Here is a 19,505-nt window from a genome sequence, read left to right as displayed (position 1 = left end):
ATTGGCCACAGCATGCCATGACCTTACCAAAAGTAGTCTCCAAATACCTAGGTCCCTACCTGATATTCTATAAAAGATGCACTCACTAAGTTTTATCTTTCAGAAATTAAATCCACTAGAGTGTTCCTATACCAGACAAGTCCTAAAACCCAGAGGCAACAGCCTCTTTAAGATCAACTATCAGATGCGGCCCCCTTCCCCATACTGTTGACACTCCCTTTTAATATCAACAAGTTAGGCTGCTCACTGCCTACTCTTAGATGGAGAAAGAGATGAAGTGAGAAGGAGGAGTAGCAACAAACAAGATAAGATTGAGCAAAGGTTTATGAATACTGAAACTTTATATAATTATATATATATTATATATATTTGGATGCTGGGGTGTTGGAATGGCTGGAAGGAGGTAAATGACATGGTGGAACTGTAGCCTATAGCTTCCCTTGGGATTTGCTTTATAGCTGTTCATTGAATTGTGCCTTGAAGGTTTTCACCTTTCTGTATATACCTTGTATTGCATAATAAGGAAAGAACTGAAATTGTGGAACTGTAACCCATAACGATTTTTGAAATTACCTGTATGACTGCTTGTTGAGCTGTACATCTAAAGATGACACCTTTCTGTATGTATGTTCTGTATGAATGTTATATTTTACAGTAATGGAAATGGCTGAAGCTGTGGAACTGTGACCCATGACATTCTTTGAGATTTGCTAGCCACTTGTGAAATTGTACATTGAAAGCTATCACTGTTGTATATATATGTTAAAGTTCACAATGAAAAAAAGTGCAAGCTGAAGCAGCAACTGTTGATGTAGAAGCTGCAGCAAGCTCTCCAGACGATCTAGCTAAGATCACTGATGAAGGTGGCTACACTAAACAGCAGATTTTCAATGTAGATGGAACAGTTTTATATTGGAAGAAGATGCCATGTAGGACTTCCATACTAGAAGAAAAGCCAATGCCTGGTTTCAAAGCTTCAAAGGACAGGCTAACTCTCTTGTTAGGGGCGAATGCAGCTGGTGACATTAAGTGCAAGCCAGTGTTCATTTACCATTCCCCAAATCCCAGGGCCCCTTAAGAATTATGTTAAATCTACTCTGCCAGTGCTCTATGGATGGAAGAACAAAGTCTGGATGACAGCACATCTGTTTACAACATGATTTGCTGAACATTTTAAGCCCACTGTTGAGATCTACTGCTCAGAAAAAAGATTCCTTTCAAAGTGAGACTGCTTGTTGATAATGCATGTGGTCACCCGAGTTCTGATGGAGATGTACAAGGAGATTAATGTTGTTTTCATGCCTGCAAACACAACATCCATTCTGCAGCCTGCATCTAGGAGTCTTTTCAACTTTTGAGTCTTATTATTTAAGAAATACATTTTGTAAGGCTGTGATTCCTCTGATGGATCTTCACCATTCTAGATGCCATTAAGAACATTCATGATTCATGGGAGGAGGTCTAAATATCAACATTAACAGGAGTTTGGAAGAAGTTGATTCTAACCCTCATTGATGACTTTGAGGAGTCTAAGACAAGTGTAGGAAGTAACTGCAGATGTGGTGGAAACAGCAAGAGATTACAAATGGAGCCTGAGTATGTGACTGAATTGCTGCAATCTCATGATAAATCTTGAACACATGAGGAGTTGCTTCTTATGGATGAGCAAAGAAAGTAGTTTCTTAAGATGGAATCTCATCCTGGTGAAGATGCTATGAACATTGTTGAAGTGACAACAGAGGATTTAAGAGAATCATGTAAGCTTAGTTGACAAAGCAGTGGTGGGATTTGAGAGGATTTGGTTTGATTTTAAAAGAAGTTCTACTGTGGGTAAAATGCTATCAAACAGCTGTGCATGCTACCTAGAAATCTTTTGTGAAAGGAAGAGTCAATCTATGCAGTAAACTGCATTCTCTTGTTTGAAGAAGAAGAAATTGCTACAGCCACCCCAACCGTCAGCAACCACCACCCTGATCAGTTGGCAGCCATCAACATCAGGGCAAGACCCTCTGCCAGAAAAAGAGTCCAACTTGCTGAAGACTCAGACAATTGTTAGCAATTTTAGCAATAAAGTATGTTTTAATTAAGGTGTACATTTTTTTTTTAGACATAATGCTATTGCACACTTAATAGACTACAGTATAGTACAAACATAACCTTTGTATTATACACTGAGAAAACGAAAAAATGTGTGACTCATTTTATTGCGATATCCGCTTTATTGTGGTGGCCTGGAACCCGACTTGCAACATCTCTGAGGTGTGCCTGAGTAGGCTGAGTCTGGGAAACCAATTAACCCTGGCATGCATGTTAGTGTCTGGACACTGCCTGTGTGGACGGAGGATCTGATTAGGCTAAAGGTACCCCATATGAAAGAAACCGCCCTGGGTCAAAGTGGGCCACCCTCTGCTGGCCCCTTGTGGCTTCCCTTGGGAGCCAGGTTCAGTTCAGTGGGCCCTGATCAGCTGCTGTGTGCCTGCAGGACTCAGCCACAGGCCCTCGTTTCACTGCTTCCTGGCCTGGAGGCACTGTCTGCTCGCCCAGGCTCAGGCCCTGGAAGCACTTTGATGCTGTGAGACTAGATGAGTCTGCCTCCCAGTTTCATGCATTGGTAGCTTCAGTGTGGCCTTTAGCGAATTGCTCACCTTTCTTGAGCCTCACTTTCCTATCTGTAAAATGGGGATAAAAAACGACCTGCTTTTCTTAAGGGTTGTAGGGCTTAAATTATGTCATGTGGTATTCAAATGTAAGGTGATATTTAAAGTTTAAACTGCAAAAGCTATGTTTTAAGGAACGTTAAACATTTCTCCTCCTTCAAGCAAAGCTAATACATGAAATCCAGATTTGGGAAACTGATCACTTGGAAAAGGAATTTCCTTTCCAAGTTATCTTTCAAATAACTTTAGGATGGGGCCCACGCGTCACATGGACATTTTAGGAAAATGTCCTTATGTATACACTCATACCTGCATCCATTTGCATAGAACTTTACTGTACCTAACTCAACTGTTTTGCTCATCTAAGCCTCCCAGCCCTGTAACAGGGTGCGCTAAACTGCTCTAGCAAATAGTCGCAAATACATAGTGGCTTAGTGACAAGAGAAGTTTATTCCTTGTTCCCCACAGTCCAGGGCAGGTTCAGGTTGGAGGGAAGTTCTCCACATGGTGGGTTCCTTGGGCTCCTTCCAACTAGCTGCTCTGCTACCACACACAGCCTGGTGCTCACCTGCAGCCAGCTAATGGGCAGGGAAAGCACCGGGAGAATCTCTCATCTCACTTCTGTTCACTTTCCACTGAGGGGGACCTCTTAACACAAGACTGCAAGGGAGGCTGGGAAAGGCAGTCTAGCTGTATGCCCAAAGAAGGGGAGAATTTAGGAATTTTAGAGGACCATCGGTTTAAAGATGAGGAAACAGACTCAACTGGATAAGCCAACTTGCTAAAATTAGGTCACAACCAAGTAACAGAGCCAGAACTGCAGCCCAGAGATCTGACCACCATGTCTACTGCTATAAAAGCCACTATCATGTCTCAACTGGACCCCTGCAGTGTCCCCCCCCCCCCCGCCATTCCCTGCAGTCTGTTCTCAACCTTGCAGATAGAAGGAACCTATTAACACCTAAGCAGGTGACAGTGATAGATTGAAATGAGGCAAGCCCACAACCTCACTATCCCAGCAAACTTGCCATTTCCCCTCGTTGTCTTGCTGCCCTTGTCCATGGGCTCAGGGATTGAGGGAAACTGACCTGGTGAGTGGCAGAGCCTGCTCTCGAGCCCAGGTCTCACTCGACCTTCAGTGGTCCCCACAAAACACACCACAGAGCAGGAAAGGACCAAGACTAATTTCCAGATCATACTTTTATTTTCACAGACATAGCAGGCACACAGCCGCAGGAACATTATGTGATCTGGACAGGAGGCATGCCTGTAGCTGCAGGAGCCCGGCAGGGGTGACTTGGGCCTTTCTCCTTTTCCCCCATGATCAGGAAAAAAATAAAAATCCTACAGCATACACTGCCACCTCCAACCCCCAACCCCCTCCCTTCCTGTGGGAAATGTCAATTACACTGTTCATTCTTCCAGTCAAAGAAACTGGCTACAATCCTGATTTTATAGCAAACCTTCATGCAGCTAAGAAACTTGGGGCTCTGGAGGGGAGAAGCCTACTCTTTTCTTTTCCACATGCACTGTCCCCTGGCACCAAGTTTAACTTCACCTGCAACTACCACAGGGATGAACAGTGACAGGACTGGCTACAAGAGCAAGCTAGTAATGCAGCTCATCACGTTTGGAAGACTGCCTCTCTCCAGGCAAGATATTACTGGAGCAAAACATCCACCTGAGGCTGGTGCAATCCCCAAATACCTTTCCTTCCAAGCCCCAGGGTGCTGGGTGGTCTGTGGAGGGCAGGGTTTTGGTTTATAGGACAAAGAGTGACAAAGGCTGCTGGCATCTCTGACCACACTCCCAGCGGCTTAGGGATGGAGGTTCCCCGATGAAGTGATGGAGCATTTGCTGCTGGGTTAATCTTGCTCGTGTTGACCATTCCTCTACAGCAAGTAGAGTCATCAGTTTAGCATCGAGCGAGGGAGCACATGGGCCTACTAAGAGCTAATGCCAGAATGCACGTGCTTTGCATACAAGCTAGAGAATGGGATTTGTTTTTTTTTCTTATGCCCCCTCCAGAGGCCAAGTTGGTGAAGGTGGTTCCTTTGCCTTCTGAGTGCCATGGAAGCACCCAGCACTCACAGGACCAGCGTTAGACACTTGGCAGCGTGCCAATACCCGGGTGGACTGGGTGAGCAGCCTTCGGTCAAAGCGTGGCTCTGAGAGGATTCTGGCAATCTGGAGCAACAAGACTAACACTTCCCTGCAAGTCACAGAGGCATCTTTCTGAAAATCAGATGGAAACTGGCCTTGGGACTGAAAGAAGGACCTTAAATGACAGCCAACCAGGCATCCATCTTGATCACTTAGTTTTCCTCTTACTTTCTTTCAACCCAAACAAGGCTTTCCACTGGGTTTTGCAACCACGGTGTACTCTGCAACAGAAGGGTCTGGGGAGTTCTTCTCTGCACCAATGTGATAGATGAGAAACTGCAACTCAAGAGACAAATGACTTGCCGCGGTTGCAAGCTGACAGCTCGTTGACCACAGAGCAGGGGTTGAAACTCAGGTCTCCAGACTCCTGGTCCAGGGTGCTCTGAATGTCACACTACCTGGCACAGCCCTCTTAACTTCACCTTTCCTTCCATGACAAAACTCCTTTTCAGGTTCTGGGTTTTCAGCTGGGGCTGGACAGTTCTTAAGATGGAGTTGCATAAACAACCAAGCTTTAGTAGTAAGTGGGGAAGAACCTCGGGGAGGTTCCCTTCCCTCTGGAACGGAAACAGAGCTAACTTTTCCTCTGAGCTTAGGAGCTAAGGCACTGAAATTAACTACAGCTGGGGGAAAAGAAAGAAAAAGAGGGAGATGAGTGGTAGGGGAAGTAAAAAAGTTGATGGTGCTCTTTTCTCTCAGACCCACAAGTGAGAGTCCGCACAGAAACGTGACAACGCCAGGCTCCGTTTTCCTGTCTGGCACGGCCTCATCTCCCACCACTCCCTGCTCCTGCCCCCCATGCCACAGAGCAGCATGGAAGCACCCCCACTATGACCAAGTGGGCTCTGGGGACAAGAAGAGGCCTGGTGGGTTGGAACACCAAAATGAATGAGCCTAGGTCCTCAGGATCAAATTCAGTCAGCCGGGGTGTCCAAGACCTAGGCTGGGATGGGAATCAGCTTTGAAATGTCTTCTCCTGTAACCCAGTCCCTCTCTGAAGGGACTCAGAAATGGGTGGGGTGGCCTGTGTGAAGGAGGAAGGGGCAGGATATCACCAAAGATTGCAGATAGAACTTTGGAATTGGACCTGGCTTTGGCACAGCACTTCTTGGGCCTGCCCACCCCATCCGTTGCCCCCTGAGACCTCAGAGATGGAGAGAAAACTTCCTTCTCCCCATGAGGAGCTCAACCAGGGAAGCCCCTTTGTAATTCCAGCCAAAACTGTGTGCAGGTGATCTAATGTGGAGCCTTGCTGGACTCAACTGCTGAATCCAAAGCATTCTAGTCAGATGTGATGCTGAATGGGAAACAAACATAATAGCTACCACTTATCCAGCACCTACATGTGACAGGTGCTTGACTGATATGACAACAACCTGCAGATAAGTATAACTGTCCCCTCTCGATGGATGAAAACACTGGGGTTCAGAGGGGTTCAGTAACTTGCCCAGGGTCACAGAGTTGATGAATGGCTAAACTGGGAACTGGACTCAGGTTTGTCTGATTACAGATCCCATGTTCTTTCTGCCCCACTAGGCTGCTACTGAAGCTGGGAGGAAGCTGCTGGGGCGGTCTGGGTGGGATTTCTGGAGGGGTTTCTTTCTGAAAAGTAGATCTGAGAGAGCAGCCAGGCTTGAGTGAAGGGAAGATGCTGCTAGCCCAGGGAGACAGGATCCACCCACGTCTCTCTCCCTGCGGGCTCCAGCTCAGTGCCTGGCGGCCTTGCAGATCTTGTCGTACACCTCTGGGAAGGCGTCCTGGCAATTGAGCTGTTCCCGCAGCTTGTGGTACAGGGAGCCATCAAACATCTCCCAGAACTCCTCCCGGTTCATGTAGCAGTCGGCATACAGCATCTGGAATCTGCAGAGGCAGAAAAGGAAGGGGGGTGAGAGAAACCCACACGACCCTAACATGCAGTGCCTTTGCAGTTTAGGGGGTGCTTTTGGAGGGTTTCTCCTTGTCAATCCCCGTAATAACCTAGTGTGGAGGGCAGTGCAAGAATTCTTGCCCCAGCTTTGCAGATGGGGACTTAGGGTTCGGGGAGGTGGGTGGCTCAGCTGTGGTGGCAGAGTCACCAGTGGGACTCAAGACTGCTCTCCCCACAGTGCTCGGTCCACTGCATGAGCTGTCCCACCTGATGGGGGGGGCAGGGCTGGGTTTAAAAAATTATCTTGACATTCAATAAACTGCATGTTTCAAGTGTACAATTTGGTACGTCTTCACGTATATTGAGAACTTACAATCAAGATAATGAACACATCCACCTCCACAGCTTTCCTTCTTCCCCTTTGATATCCATCACCTCCTGCCATCCCCAGGCACCCACTTTCTATCACTATGGATTCAGGTGCATTTTCTTGACTTTTATAGACATGGAATCATACAGTCTGTAGTCTTTTTTTGCCTGGTTTCTTTCAATCAGTGTGATTATTTTGAGATTTATCCATGTTGTATTGATCAATAGTTTGCTCCAGGCTCCTTTCTGAGCAATACTCAATCCTGAGCCTCTCCGTGGTTTTCACAGTCATGAATCCCTTCCTCCTGAGCTCTGGCCTTTTCAACCTGAAGAGGCCTCAGTGGGCAGAGGCCCCGGAACATGTCTGAAACCAAACTCATCCCCTACCCTGTGGGGAGGACTGAGGGTGACTCCTGGGTTTCTGGGATATTGGTGAGTTCACTGGAGAAGGGGATACAGAAAGAAAAGGGGACAAGAAAGCCTATAAATCTGTCTCCTCACCATCTTTCACAACTTGTTTCCTGAATCAGGGACCGCTGCAACCACAGGGCCCCTGAGTGATCAGCTGATCTGGCCTGGGGTCCCAGCTCTCAACTCTGAGCTGACCGCCTTCCCTGCACCCCACGGAGGAGCACTTGGGGCTCACATCCAGTGGGACTGTGCCATGCCCTGGGGCACTCACCCATGCACGCTTCGGACGAACTTCTCCAACTGCCTCATGCAGGACCTGGCTTCAAAGTGCTTCACGCGTGGCTCCCCATAGGCGCCAATGTCAATGTAGAGCTCGGTCTCGTTTCCTTTGGGGTGCACCAGGCCTGGCTGGCTGGGCAAGATGAACGGGCACAACCAGATGGGGTACACCTGGGTGGACCGGGGAGCAGGGAGTTGGTGCTTTTTCTCCAACAGGTGACAGGCTCATGGTAGCCCCACACCATCCCCACGCCCTCCGCACCCACAGGGAGGCTTTGTAGCATTCTCCAGGGACCACACCACCCATCCCCACCCACATTGGCTGCACATAGCTTGGCCGCCACCCTGAACCTATCAGAACATGCTGGCTCTGCCACACTAGAGGGCACAGTATGAGCAGGTCACAGGCCCAGTGACTTCCCTACCATCGGGCCACAGCTCAGTGGGCCGACCCTCAGAGGGCATAGAGCCCAAGGTCACAAGGTTGTGGGGGGAGGCTGTGGATTCCCTGGGGCCCAGCTGCCCGCGGCTCACATGGATGTCATTGTGGAAGGTGTGCAGGGCCTGCAGCAGGCTCTTCATGGGCACCAGCATGTCCTGCACGACGTGGTGCTGCTCGTACAGCTTGCGCAGGGTCTCACCCTGGGTCAGCTTCAGGAGGGAGATCTTGGGAGGCACCATCCAACCAAAGAGGTAGCGGAAGATGGGGTTGTTGCCAAAGGGGATGATGTCCTGAAAGACAAAGGGTGGGGATGGAGAGAAGGCACCAACGAGGACCGACTGTCTGCCACGTGTCAGGGGCCAGGTCCTCTTGTGCTATGGGCAACCTGGGCACAATCCTTCTGTTTGGACGGGGTGCAGTGGCACCCAGAGCTTTCCTAGTCACAGCTGGGTGTGGTTCTCAGCTCTGTACTGGCACTTACCAGCTGTGATGACCTTGGACTAATACTTAACTTCTCTGAGCTCAGTTTCCTTATCTGCAAAATGGGGATAACAACACCAACTTAGGACTTGCTGAAGATAATGAGATACCAAATGGAAAGCATGCGGCATAGTGCCTTGCACAAGATAATATGGGAGCTATTGTTATTGTTTTTGTTGTTGGGGCCAGAGCGGCTGGCACAGTAGGATCTCATGGATATTTGAGGAACCAATGCTGTTGAATGAGGAGGGTGATACTCAGAGAGGTTAAGCCATTTCCCCTAAGGTCACTCAGCCAGGGACAGCTCTCACACGTGCTGGGCGACAATCCCCCACCATGTCCCTGGAATCACCTCTGCCAATCATGAGACACAGCTCCATGACGGTGGGAGGTCCCCTCCGCACCTCCTGCGATGCCTGGCCTGTCACAGGAGTGCAACACGTAGTCTGGCTTTTTATTGTTTCCTTGGCTGTTTTTTTTGGAAAAGTCACACATGCCCAGAGGAAAAACAAATGCCAACCTATTGCACCCCTGGGCCCCCCCAACCCTGATGTCATCTCCTTCCCTTTCCTACTCCAATCTCTGTCCCCTCTCAAAAGACATTGTTATAAATTATTTGTGTACTCTCATGGAAATATTTGACACACAGTAGGCCTATGGTCTTTAAACTCCCCCTCCACACACACACATACATACATACATAGTAGCATCTTATAGGGTCCTGCATATTACTGCATCCTAGAGACCACTCAGAGCTATTACACAAAGTGCTGCCTCCTGCTTAAACATTTGCTGACCCCTTCTCTTCTGTACTGATGTACTAGCATTTCTTTAATCAGTTCTGTCCTGATGAACATTTAGATCATTTCCAGATTATTCTAATGAATAGCCTTTGTACATGTGTCTTTGTCCACTTGTAGGCACATTTGTCTGTAAGAAAAATTCCTAGAAGTGAAAAATTCTGGTTCAAACTGTGTATGCAGTTTTAATGGGTACCATTTCAAGAGCTTGTCCCAATTTATACTCTTCCCAACAACAAAGGAGAAGGCGGTTTTCCCACACCCTCACCAGTGTGCTATGTTATCAAATTTCTGGATCTCGGTCAATCTGGGTGCATAGACATTTACGATTGTTATTTCTTCTTGTTGAATTGCCCCTTTTATTAGTATGTAGTGGCCTTCTTTGTCTCTCAAAACATCCCTGCATTTGAAGTCTATTTTATCTGAGATTAATATTGCTACACCTGCGTTCTTTTGGCTGTAGCTTGCATGAAATATTTTTTTCCATCCTTTCACTTTCAGTTTCTTTGTGTCCCTGTGTCTAAGATGAATCTCTTGTATGCAACATATTGATGGTTCATTTTTTTTGATCCATTCTGCAAATCTATATCTTTTAATTGGGGAGTTTAATCCATTTACATTCAACGTTATAACCGTGAAGGCATTTCTTGAATCAGCCATCTTATCCTTTGGTTTATGTTTGTCATATTTTTCCCCTCTCTCTATTAATATCCTTTATTGTACCCATACCGAATCTCTTTAGTACTGAATCTTTCTCCAAGTCTCTCTGTCCTTTCTTTGTTTCTCTGTCTGTAGGGCTCCCTTCAGTATCTCCAGTAGGGTAGGTCTCTTGTTAGCAAATTCTCTCAGCATTTGTTTATCTGTGAAAAATTTAAGCTCTCCCTCAAATTTGAAGGAGAGCTTTGCTGGATAAAGTATTCTTGGCTGGAAATTTTTCTCACTCAGAATTTTAAATATATCGTGCCACTGCCTTCTCGCCTCCATGGTGGCTGCTGAGTAGTCACTACTTAGTCTTATGCTGTTTCCTTTGTATGTGGTGAATTGCTTTTCTCTTGCTGCTTTCAGAACTTGCTCCTTCTCTTCTGTGTTTGACAGTGTGATCAGAATATGTCTCGGAGTGGGTTTATTTGGATTTATTCTATTTGGAGTTCACTGAGCATTTATGATTTGTGTATTTATGTTGTTTAGAAGATTTGGGAAGTTTTCCCCAACAATTTCTTTGAATACTCTTCCTAGACCTTTACCCTTTTCTTCCCCTTCTGGAACACCAATGAGTCTTATATTCGGACATTTCATATTATCTATCATATCCCTGAGGTCCATTTCGATTTTTTCAATTTTTTTCCCCCATTCTTTCTTTTATGCTTTCATTTTCCATTCTGTCATCTTCCAGGTCACTGATTCGTTGTTCAGCTTCCTCTAGTCTTGTACTATGAGTGTCCAGAATCTTTTTAATTTGGTCAACAGTTTCTTTAATTTCCATAAGATCATCAATTTTTTTATTTAGTCTTGCAATGTCTTCTTTATGCTCTTCTAGGGTCTTCTTGATTTCCTTTGTATCCCGTACTATGGTCTCACTGTTCATCTTTAGTTCTTTGAGTAGCTGCTCTAGGTGCTGTGTCTCTTCTGATATTTTGATTTGGGTGCTTGGGCTTGGGTTATCCATATCGTCTGGTTTTTTCATATGCTTTATAATTTTCTGTTGTTTTTGGCCTCTTGGCATTTGCTTAACTTGATAGAGTTCTTTTAGGATTTGTAGACCAATTGAAGTCCTTATCTCTAATTTATCAGATCTACAGCTTCGGTGGGGTACACTTTCTCTAACTAACCTGCTCTCCACAAGCCAGTTCTCCCCTGCTTAGCCTTTTTGGTGAGTGGGGGAGTGAGTCTTGTGGGGTCCAATTGGTGTACCAAGCTTGCGTGTGTAGTTGGTGTTGCCTGCCCTGTATATGGGGCGTGTTTCTGGGCAGTCGGAGAGGGGGGTGGCTCTAACAATCAAATCTCCTTGGTGATCCTAGAGTTTTAAAGCTGCTGCAATATTCTAATCCTTCAGTTCAGTCCTGCCACAGTTTGTCTCTGCCACTGACCCACAAGTCCTTGGTATCGGCGTATGGCTCCTGAGACTTGCAAGTGGGCCCCTCTTCCAGGCCGTGCACCCCGGGTCCTCTGTTGAGGGATGACTATGCTATGTCACAGGTGAGTGCCGTCCCCCCAGGGCGGTTCTGGGCTGCTGGGCTGTGTAGGGAGGCTCCCAGTCTGCTGAAATGATGGCTGAATGGGGCTTTGTGAATTCACACTGCTCCACCTTCCCAACTCTGGGACAATCAGCTGAGGTTGCAGGGAAGGCTAATGTCCACACCCAGTTTTGTGGAGTGTGCCTGTTATTTGAAGCACTTCCGTCACACTGGGTTGTGTGGGGCAGCTCTGGGCTATGGGGCTGGCGATGGGCAGGAGTGTTTCCTGTCCACCAGGATGATGGCTGTGAGCGGACACCCCCCTTTTCTTGGGAAGTTGTGGTGTTTAGTGAATTTTCTCAGCCACTGGATTATTGCCTTTTGTCTCAGAGCTCTCTTAGTTCTGCTCTTGACTTGACCTGCCCAAATTGCAAGTCTTTGAAGCTTTCTGTATTGGGCTTCTTAGAGTAATTGTTTTAGAAAAAGAAAAAAGGATTAAAAAAAAAAAGGGCCCTCCTCAGAGATCTAATGGGTTATTGAAATGCTAAGAGACAAAGCAATTAGGGCCATTAAGGAAAGGTCCACAGGGCAGAGAGATCAGTTTTTCTTCGGGATTTGCATATGAGCCTCAGGGCCTGAGCTCTGCCCTTCCCCTTTCTATGTTCACCAGAACTCCAGAAATCCTCCGCTTTTATTTTGGAGTTTTTCGTGTTGTTTTTTTTCTATGTCTGTCTCCTCTCTGCTGGGCTGGCTGCTCTCAGATTCTCTGGTGTCTGGTCTCAGTCTATCTATGGTTGAAGTCTGGATCAGTAGAATGAGTTTCTGATAAGGGCTGCCACTGCAGTTCTCCCTTCTCCTTCCCGGAGCTGACAGCCCCTCCTCCCACGGGACTGAGCCTGGCAGGGAGGGGTGCGGGTCCCCTGGCCACAAAAACTTACAGATTTCGCTGATCTCAGCAGTTCCACGTTTTCATGAGTGTTGTATGAAGTATGCCCAAAGTCAGATTGCTCTGTGGTGTCCAGTCCACGCAGTTCCTGGCTTTCTACCTACTTTCCTGGAGGAGTAACTAAAACATACAGCTCTCCAGTCCGCCATCTTGCCCCGCCTCCTCTGGATCTCGGTCAATCTGATAGGTGAAAAATTAAGACTCCTGGTTTCACACCTCTCTAATTCTGAGTGAGACTTACATTTAAAAGCCATTTGCATTTTTTCCCTGGAAATAGTCAATTGTTAGTTAAGTCTAACAGCTGAAACCAGTCCACTGCCCAAATCTCAGCCTCATAAAGTCCTCCTTTTCAACATCTGGCCTGTCCTCCTCTCCCAGCCTCTGTCCCTACCCTGCCAACACCCTGAGGTCAGTCACTCCGTTTCAGCCCTGCCCCTCCTTGGCTCCACACCCTCCGGGTGCCCTCGCCCTTAACCTGGGTCCAGCCTGCTATCAGCCCCCTCTGCCCTGCTGGGCGGCAGGGCCCCACTGCAGATCCAAGGAGCCCGACCTCAGCCAGGCCCCCAAATCCTAGGGGCAGGCCCTGGGGTTAAGTGTTCTAAGAAACAGGAGCAGTCCAGGAAGCCGATCGCCTTCTTTCTTGCTGGTGGTATTTCCCTGTATCAGCCAGCTACTTACACTGAAAAGGATGACAGAAGGAAAGGGAAAGACAGGGCGACTAGAGTTCCTTGACTTTTCAGTCCTGCCTTACTCATCTGTGTTGGTAGAATGTGAGGGTATCAAGAAGTGAATTAAAAATAGCTGGCTTTTGTGCAGTTTCCAGTGTTCCGGGAAAAATGAAATACATATGCAGCAAGAGCTTTGTGCTCTTATATTTCCATTTAAAACTGGCATTGCACAACATAAAGATGAAAGTAAAATTCAGGCTGATAATTTAAATTTTTAATTTTTCTTTATTTAGAATAACATTAAATAGCAAATGTTTATCATAAGTCGAGAGAGACGATAGATGAAAGGAAAAAGTTTTAGATGTTAGCTCCTTTAGTGGCACTTTTTCCCTGCTTTTTGCACGGGGCCCTGCAAACTCAATGGCCAGCTGACCAGTCAGGCTGTGAGAGGGAAAGTGACCAGACCAGCCAGGCCAGGCAAAGGGGAGACACGGGTGGACCCATCACCTGAAATAAGCTTCTCAGGGGTTCAGCACAGGCCAGGTCACATCTGGTTCATTAAACGGCCAGATTCAGCCAGGAGGAACCTAGGGGACAAGGCCTCCCTGACAGGAGGAAGGAGTTATCCCCAAGGGAGGTGGGGGGAGACAGACATCTGCAATTTCCTTCTTTCTGGGATTGTTTTGGCTTCTGCAAGTCATACTGCAGTGGATGCTGACGTGCTTTCTCTAGATGCTCCCTCCAGGGAGACTCCCATCCTCCCAGCTGCTGGTGGGGTACGAGCGCAGGTGCTGAGGCTCAGGGCTGAGGCCTCTCCCAGGCTGGAGGGAGCTGCCTCGTCCAAGGCCCCACCACCTCTCCCCGGGCCCCCCATCTAACTCCTGGTTGATGGGGTGGTGGCGGCGATGGCATAAGCCTCCAGGTGGGGCAGCTCTGGGGGGACCATTCCAGCTCCAGAGCTTCCCATGGGTTGGTGCAGGCCTTTGTTGCAACAGCCTCGCAACTTGGCTTTGCTCTCTGCCTAGTCCTGTCTCCCCTGTTCCCTCAGTAATTGATCCCAAGAGTACTCCCTAATAAACATCCAGTATGCAAATCTCAGTCTTAAAACGTCCCTTCTCCCAGAATCTTACTTTACCCTGAGGCAGCAGAGGCCAGCGGTTAACAGCACAAATATAGCACAAACCTCACCCTGAATCCTAGCTCTGTCTGGGCTCTAGTGGTTGAAAACTCTGTCCACAATTTTTTTGCCACGCATCTCTTCAAGAGGCGGAGCTCACTTCCTCTCCTCTGGAGTGTGAGCTTGCCTCAGTGGCTCAGTTCTAACAAACAGAATATTGCGGGACACTGATTACGTGCTTCAACTTGGCGGGCCTGGGCCGGGGGACCGGATCCACCCCTGGGGAGGGTAGTGGGTACGGGTGACAGCGCCCTCCACAGCCCCCCGGGCCTGGGAAAGTGAGGCCGGAGGCAGGCCCCATTTCCTCACCCAAAATACCACTGTTAGGGGAGGCTTGCCGGAGGGAACCGCCTTTTCCCCACCCCCTTATCTTGCCCGGACACTCCCCGTTGCCAGTGCAACTCCCATCACCACCAGTGCGCATACATTGTTGCCAGACACCGTTACCGGAGCAACTCTCGCCCCTTTTCAATCAACCTCCGCGCCCTCTCAGAACCAATCCAAGCCTTTAACCTCTACAGCTACCCCGCCCTCTAAACGCCCGATATAAGCTTGTACTCTCCCCCAATAAAGCTCTCTCTCTCTTGGCTTCTTCACCCAAAAAGAACCGTGTCCCGCCTGTTCCTTTCTCGCCGCCCTCCATACTTTGCACGCCTCCCGCTGGGGACCTGGCCAAGTCCCCCGCCTCGCCCTCGCCTCTGGGAAAGAGCCCTCGCCGCCGGTACCCTCCGAGCAATCCTGAGAGCCTAGGATTTAGCAACCGGCCGCCACCCTCCCCCAGACGAGTCAACTGCGACCGCAGAATATGGTGGAGGTGAAGGCATGTGATTTGAGCCTGGGCCATAAAAGGCACTGCAGACTCCTCCTTCGCCTCTCACTGGGGAAGCCAGCCGCGCCGTCCTCAGGACACTCTGGCAGCCCTAACCAGGGGTCCATGTGCCCCCAGCCATGAGAACAGCCTCCCTGGAAGCAGATCTCCCAGCCCCAGTCAAGCCTCCAGAAAGCACAGCCTCAGCTGACACTGCAACCTCCTGAGAGCTCTCCCGCCAGAACTGTCCGGCGGAGTGGCTCCCAAATCCCTGCCCCGCAGAAGCTGGGAGATAATAAATGTTAGTTGTTTCTACATTTTGGAGTAATTTTTTATGCAGCTATAGATAACTAATACCCTCTTATTTCTTACAAGTCATGTTATTTGGGATAACTCAGTTTCCACATCTATAATGTGGGAAGAACTCTAGTACCAACCCTCACAGGGACACTGAGGGGACTTGGGAAATGAGGGAATTGGGTCAGGCTGATGGATGTTAACTACTGTTATCTTCCTGATGCCGTTTCTCAGTGACCTGCACTGGCTCCTCTTTCTTCTCCTGTCCATTATTCTTGCTCTTGACAAAAACAAGACTCAAGACTCCCCGCCTCCCCCCAACCTTAGCACTGCCCAGGGCAGGGACGAGGAAGGGTTCACAGTGTCTCCTGCCTCGGGCCAACCTGCCCTCCAACTATCCTGGGCCTTGACACGGCCCAACTAGGACCAATGGGTTTTGGGGGAGACCCTGTGCTCTGCAGGCCTTTTGAGGAGACCCTCTTCCCCCATTCTCCCAACCCCTCTCCACCTCCTCGTTATTGTTTGCCTAAGAGCCCAAGCCTAAAAGGGCTGTAACTAGAGCTGATCAGTCCCCTCCCACTAGGGGACCACCGGGTGTGATGCCATCACACCTTGTGTCCCTGATCACCTTAGTCACCAGGACGTGACAGGCCCCTTAACCCGCTATGGCCACGCTCACCCCACCTGCCCCTGCACCCCAGTCTCCCACTCTTCCCCTAGGCTCACGTGACGTGACATCAGCAAAATCCCCTCCATCCTCCATCTCTTTTCCTCTCCCTGCTCTTAACTGGAACTTGGCTGTCCTTACAAGGTATCATTTTCTCTCCCGCAACTCTCCTGTCCCCAGGGTAGATGGAGGTGAGTTGCGGTCCTCCCCTCATGACTGCTTCCAGATCATGGTCTGCCCCCCTTCTCTAAAAACCCTCAGCATTTTTGAAGCACATGCCCAACACCTCCCACCCCATCATTCCCCACATTCCCAGCTCACTGTCACCTTCCTCAGCATCAATCCTTTCGTACTTTGGGGAGATTTGAATATCCACAGAGACCATCGTGCCCATACCCTGGCCTCCGAGTTCCTCGGCCTCCTCTCTCTGATCTCCGGTAACCTGTCTTCCGCCTGACTTCTGCCCTCGCAATCCTGTCACAGACTAGGGCGGGGGGTGGCAAACTACAGCCCGCGGGATCCAGCCTGGGCTGAATCCTGCCCACTGTTTTTGTAAATGAAGTTTTACTGGAACACAACACACCCATTCATTTACCTATTGCTTATGGCTGGTTTCTCACCACAATGGCAGTTGTAGTAGTGACAGGGACGGATGGCCCGCAAAGCCTAATTTTTTCCATCTGGCCCGTATAGAAAAAGTTTGCTGACTCCTAGATGTTATATGGACTATATTCATTGTCTCCGTAATTTCAATTTCAAGCATTCACTCTCTGACTGTCACCAACTCTCTTTACAACTTCTGCCCTCTAGTACTCTGACTTCAATTCTTCACCTGGAAGGGGGCATCCATTCTGCCCTAACACCTTCTCAGGATCTGTGAGCCCCTCACATCCTCAAGCCTTTCCCTGGCTGGCTTTGAGTTCGTTACAATCATGCCCTTTAACTTTCAACAACCTTGCCCCTCCCCTCCTCTATCATGCTCACGTGCAAACTTCCACCTTGCTTAGCCCTTAGCTCTCCACCTGCAGCCCTACCCCCATGGCATGTATGAAGACCCAGAACCTCGATGGTGCGTCTCACTGTCAACTCTGGGTCATGACCTCGCCGGGCCCGATGCTGCCTGGAAGGCTGCTTCATTTCCCCCATTAATTCACTTCCCACTCTCCAAGGGACGGTTCTTCTCAAACCTTCAACCCCCTCCCGCCCCTCCACTCACAGCTGAACTCCTTGCTTCCTATTCCAGAGACAAGAGAAGCGACCAGAAGAGAACTCCCACATCCTCCCACCACCAAACAGTTCTCCTGTTTGTAGCAACCCTGCCCATTTACACTTGTTCCCTCTTGCGTAACGGAAGAATGTTCCATGTGCCCGCCAAGAGGCAAACTCTCCACCTGAGCACAGGACCCCACCTCCACTCAAGACTTTACCCTATGGACATACCCCCTCCTTGTGTTGTCATTTTCTCTCTCTAGGGGATTGTTCCCATAGGCACATAAACAGTCTGTAATCTCCCTTCTTAAAACAATCCCACAAAATACCTTCTCTTGATCCTACCCCCACTCCACCCCCCAGCTATCACCTTATTTCTGTTTCTCTTCTTAGTGAAGCTTCTCAGATCTCACTGCTCCCCTGTCTACTGTCCTCTCTTGAACCCTCTCCAGTCAGGCTTTCACGCCCACCACTCAAGGTCACCAACGACTTTCCTGTGGCCAAGACCAGAGATCAATTCTCGGTCCCCATCTTGCTCCGCAGCATCTGACGGCTCCTGAACCACTGCCTTCCCTTGGCTTCGGGGATGCCATGCTCTTCTGGCTTTAATGCCTCGGCCTGGGCTCCTTCTCTTCTGCTGGTTCCTCCTCTTCCAACCTTCACAGCGCCCCAGGGCTCAGCTCTTGGACCTGGCTTCCATCTCCATTCAAGTACTCCCATGGCTTTAAATGTCGTTTCTCTGCTGCTGTGTCTGTGTTTCTATCTGCAGCTCCAACCTCTGTCCTGAGGTCCCGACGCAGCTGCCTACCTGAAATCCTATCCCATGTCCGAAGGGCATTTCCCATGTCCCCTTCTCGGCCCTCTCCTCCCCATGCTTCCCCTGCAGTCAGTGGCAGCTCTGCCCACCCGGGGGGCTTGGGCCCCAAACCCTGGCCTCACACCTACATCCGGTCTCTCTGGAGATCCTCATGGACCCACTGGTTCAACCATCACAGTACCTCCCGGCTCTGGCATCTCTTTCCTCCTCCACCGCTGCCACCCTGGACGAGCCGAAACTGGTTCTCTAGTCTTCCACACTTGCCCGCACCCCACCACCCACTCTCCACCCAGCTGTCAGTCATTCCAATGATTTTAAGCAATGTTATTTTTCTTAAACTTTTTTTCAATTGAGATTGTTCATGTACCATACAATTATCCAAAGATCCAAAGTGTACAATCAATTGCCCATGGTGCCATCATACAGCTGTGCATCCACCACCACAATTAATTCTTTTTTCAATTTTTAGAACATTTTCATTACTCCAGAAAAGAAATAAAGACACAAAAGGAAACTCAAATCCTCCCATACCCCTAACCACCTTCTCTCCATTACCGATTCATAGTTTGGTATAGCACATTTGTTACTGTTGATGAAAGAATGTTAAAATACCACTAACTATAATATATAGTTTGCAATAGGTATATATTTTTTTCCTATATTCTTGTCTATTATTAACTTCTAGTTATAGTGTCATACATTTTTTCCAGTTCATGAGAGAGATTTCTAATATTTATAAAGTTAATCATAGACATTGTCCACCACAAGATTCACTGTTTTATACATTCCCATCTTTTAACCTCCAACTTTCCTTCTGGTGACACGAGTGACTCTGAGCTTCCCCTTTCCACCACCTTCACACACCATTCAGCACTGTTTAGTTATTCTCACAATGTAAGCAACGTTATTTAAACCAAAGTCATCTTCTGCTCAAAGCCGTCCACTGGCTCCCCACATCACAGGAGGCATAAACCCTAGTGGCCTTCCCTGCCCTACAAGGTCTCACGTGGTCTGGCCTCTGGCTGCTGTTTAGCCTCAGCCCCTGCCACATTCCACTCTCCATGCTCTACTCTTTCACTGGCTCTTGCCCAGGGGCCTTCCTGCTGCCTTTCAGAATTCCCCAGCCCATCTGAGAACGTTCCTCTGCCTGGGACGCTCTCCCGTGTTTGGCATGGCACACCCTCCTGCCCGCTGTTCAGGTCCCTGCTCAAACGTCATCTCCTCAGAGGCCTTCCCTGATCACCCTGTCGAAATGTCCTTGTCCCCATCCTTCC

The 19,505-nt window shown here is 48.7% G+C and overlaps 1 protein-coding gene across 1 annotated transcript in view; it reads right to left on the bottom strand.

Annotated features, from left to right (window-relative positions):
* Window positions 1–3,839: 3,839 nt before the first annotated feature.
* DHCR24 (24-dehydrocholesterol reductase) overlaps window positions 3,840–19,505 on the bottom strand; it is a 33,864-nt gene continuing 18,198 nt past the window's right edge. The window contains exons 7-9 of the mRNA XM_037827127.1: window positions 8,281–8,478; window positions 7,739–7,917; window positions 3,840–6,680 (exon numbers count right to left, since the gene is read on the bottom strand). Coding sequence (XP_037683055.1) covers window positions 6,527–6,680; window positions 7,739–7,917; window positions 8,281–8,478 — 531 coding nt within the window. The 3' untranslated portion in view covers window positions 3,840–6,526. The remainder of the gene's footprint in view (window positions 6,681–7,738; window positions 7,918–8,280; window positions 8,479–19,505) is intronic.

This window comes from Choloepus didactylus, chromosome 2 (assembly GCF_015220235.1).
Source record: "Choloepus didactylus isolate mChoDid1 chromosome 2, mChoDid1.pri, whole genome shotgun sequence".
NCBI classification, from domain to species: Eukaryota; Metazoa; Chordata; class Mammalia; order Pilosa; family Megalonychidae; genus Choloepus; species Choloepus didactylus.
This window is presented reverse-complemented; position numbering and strand designations above follow the sequence as displayed.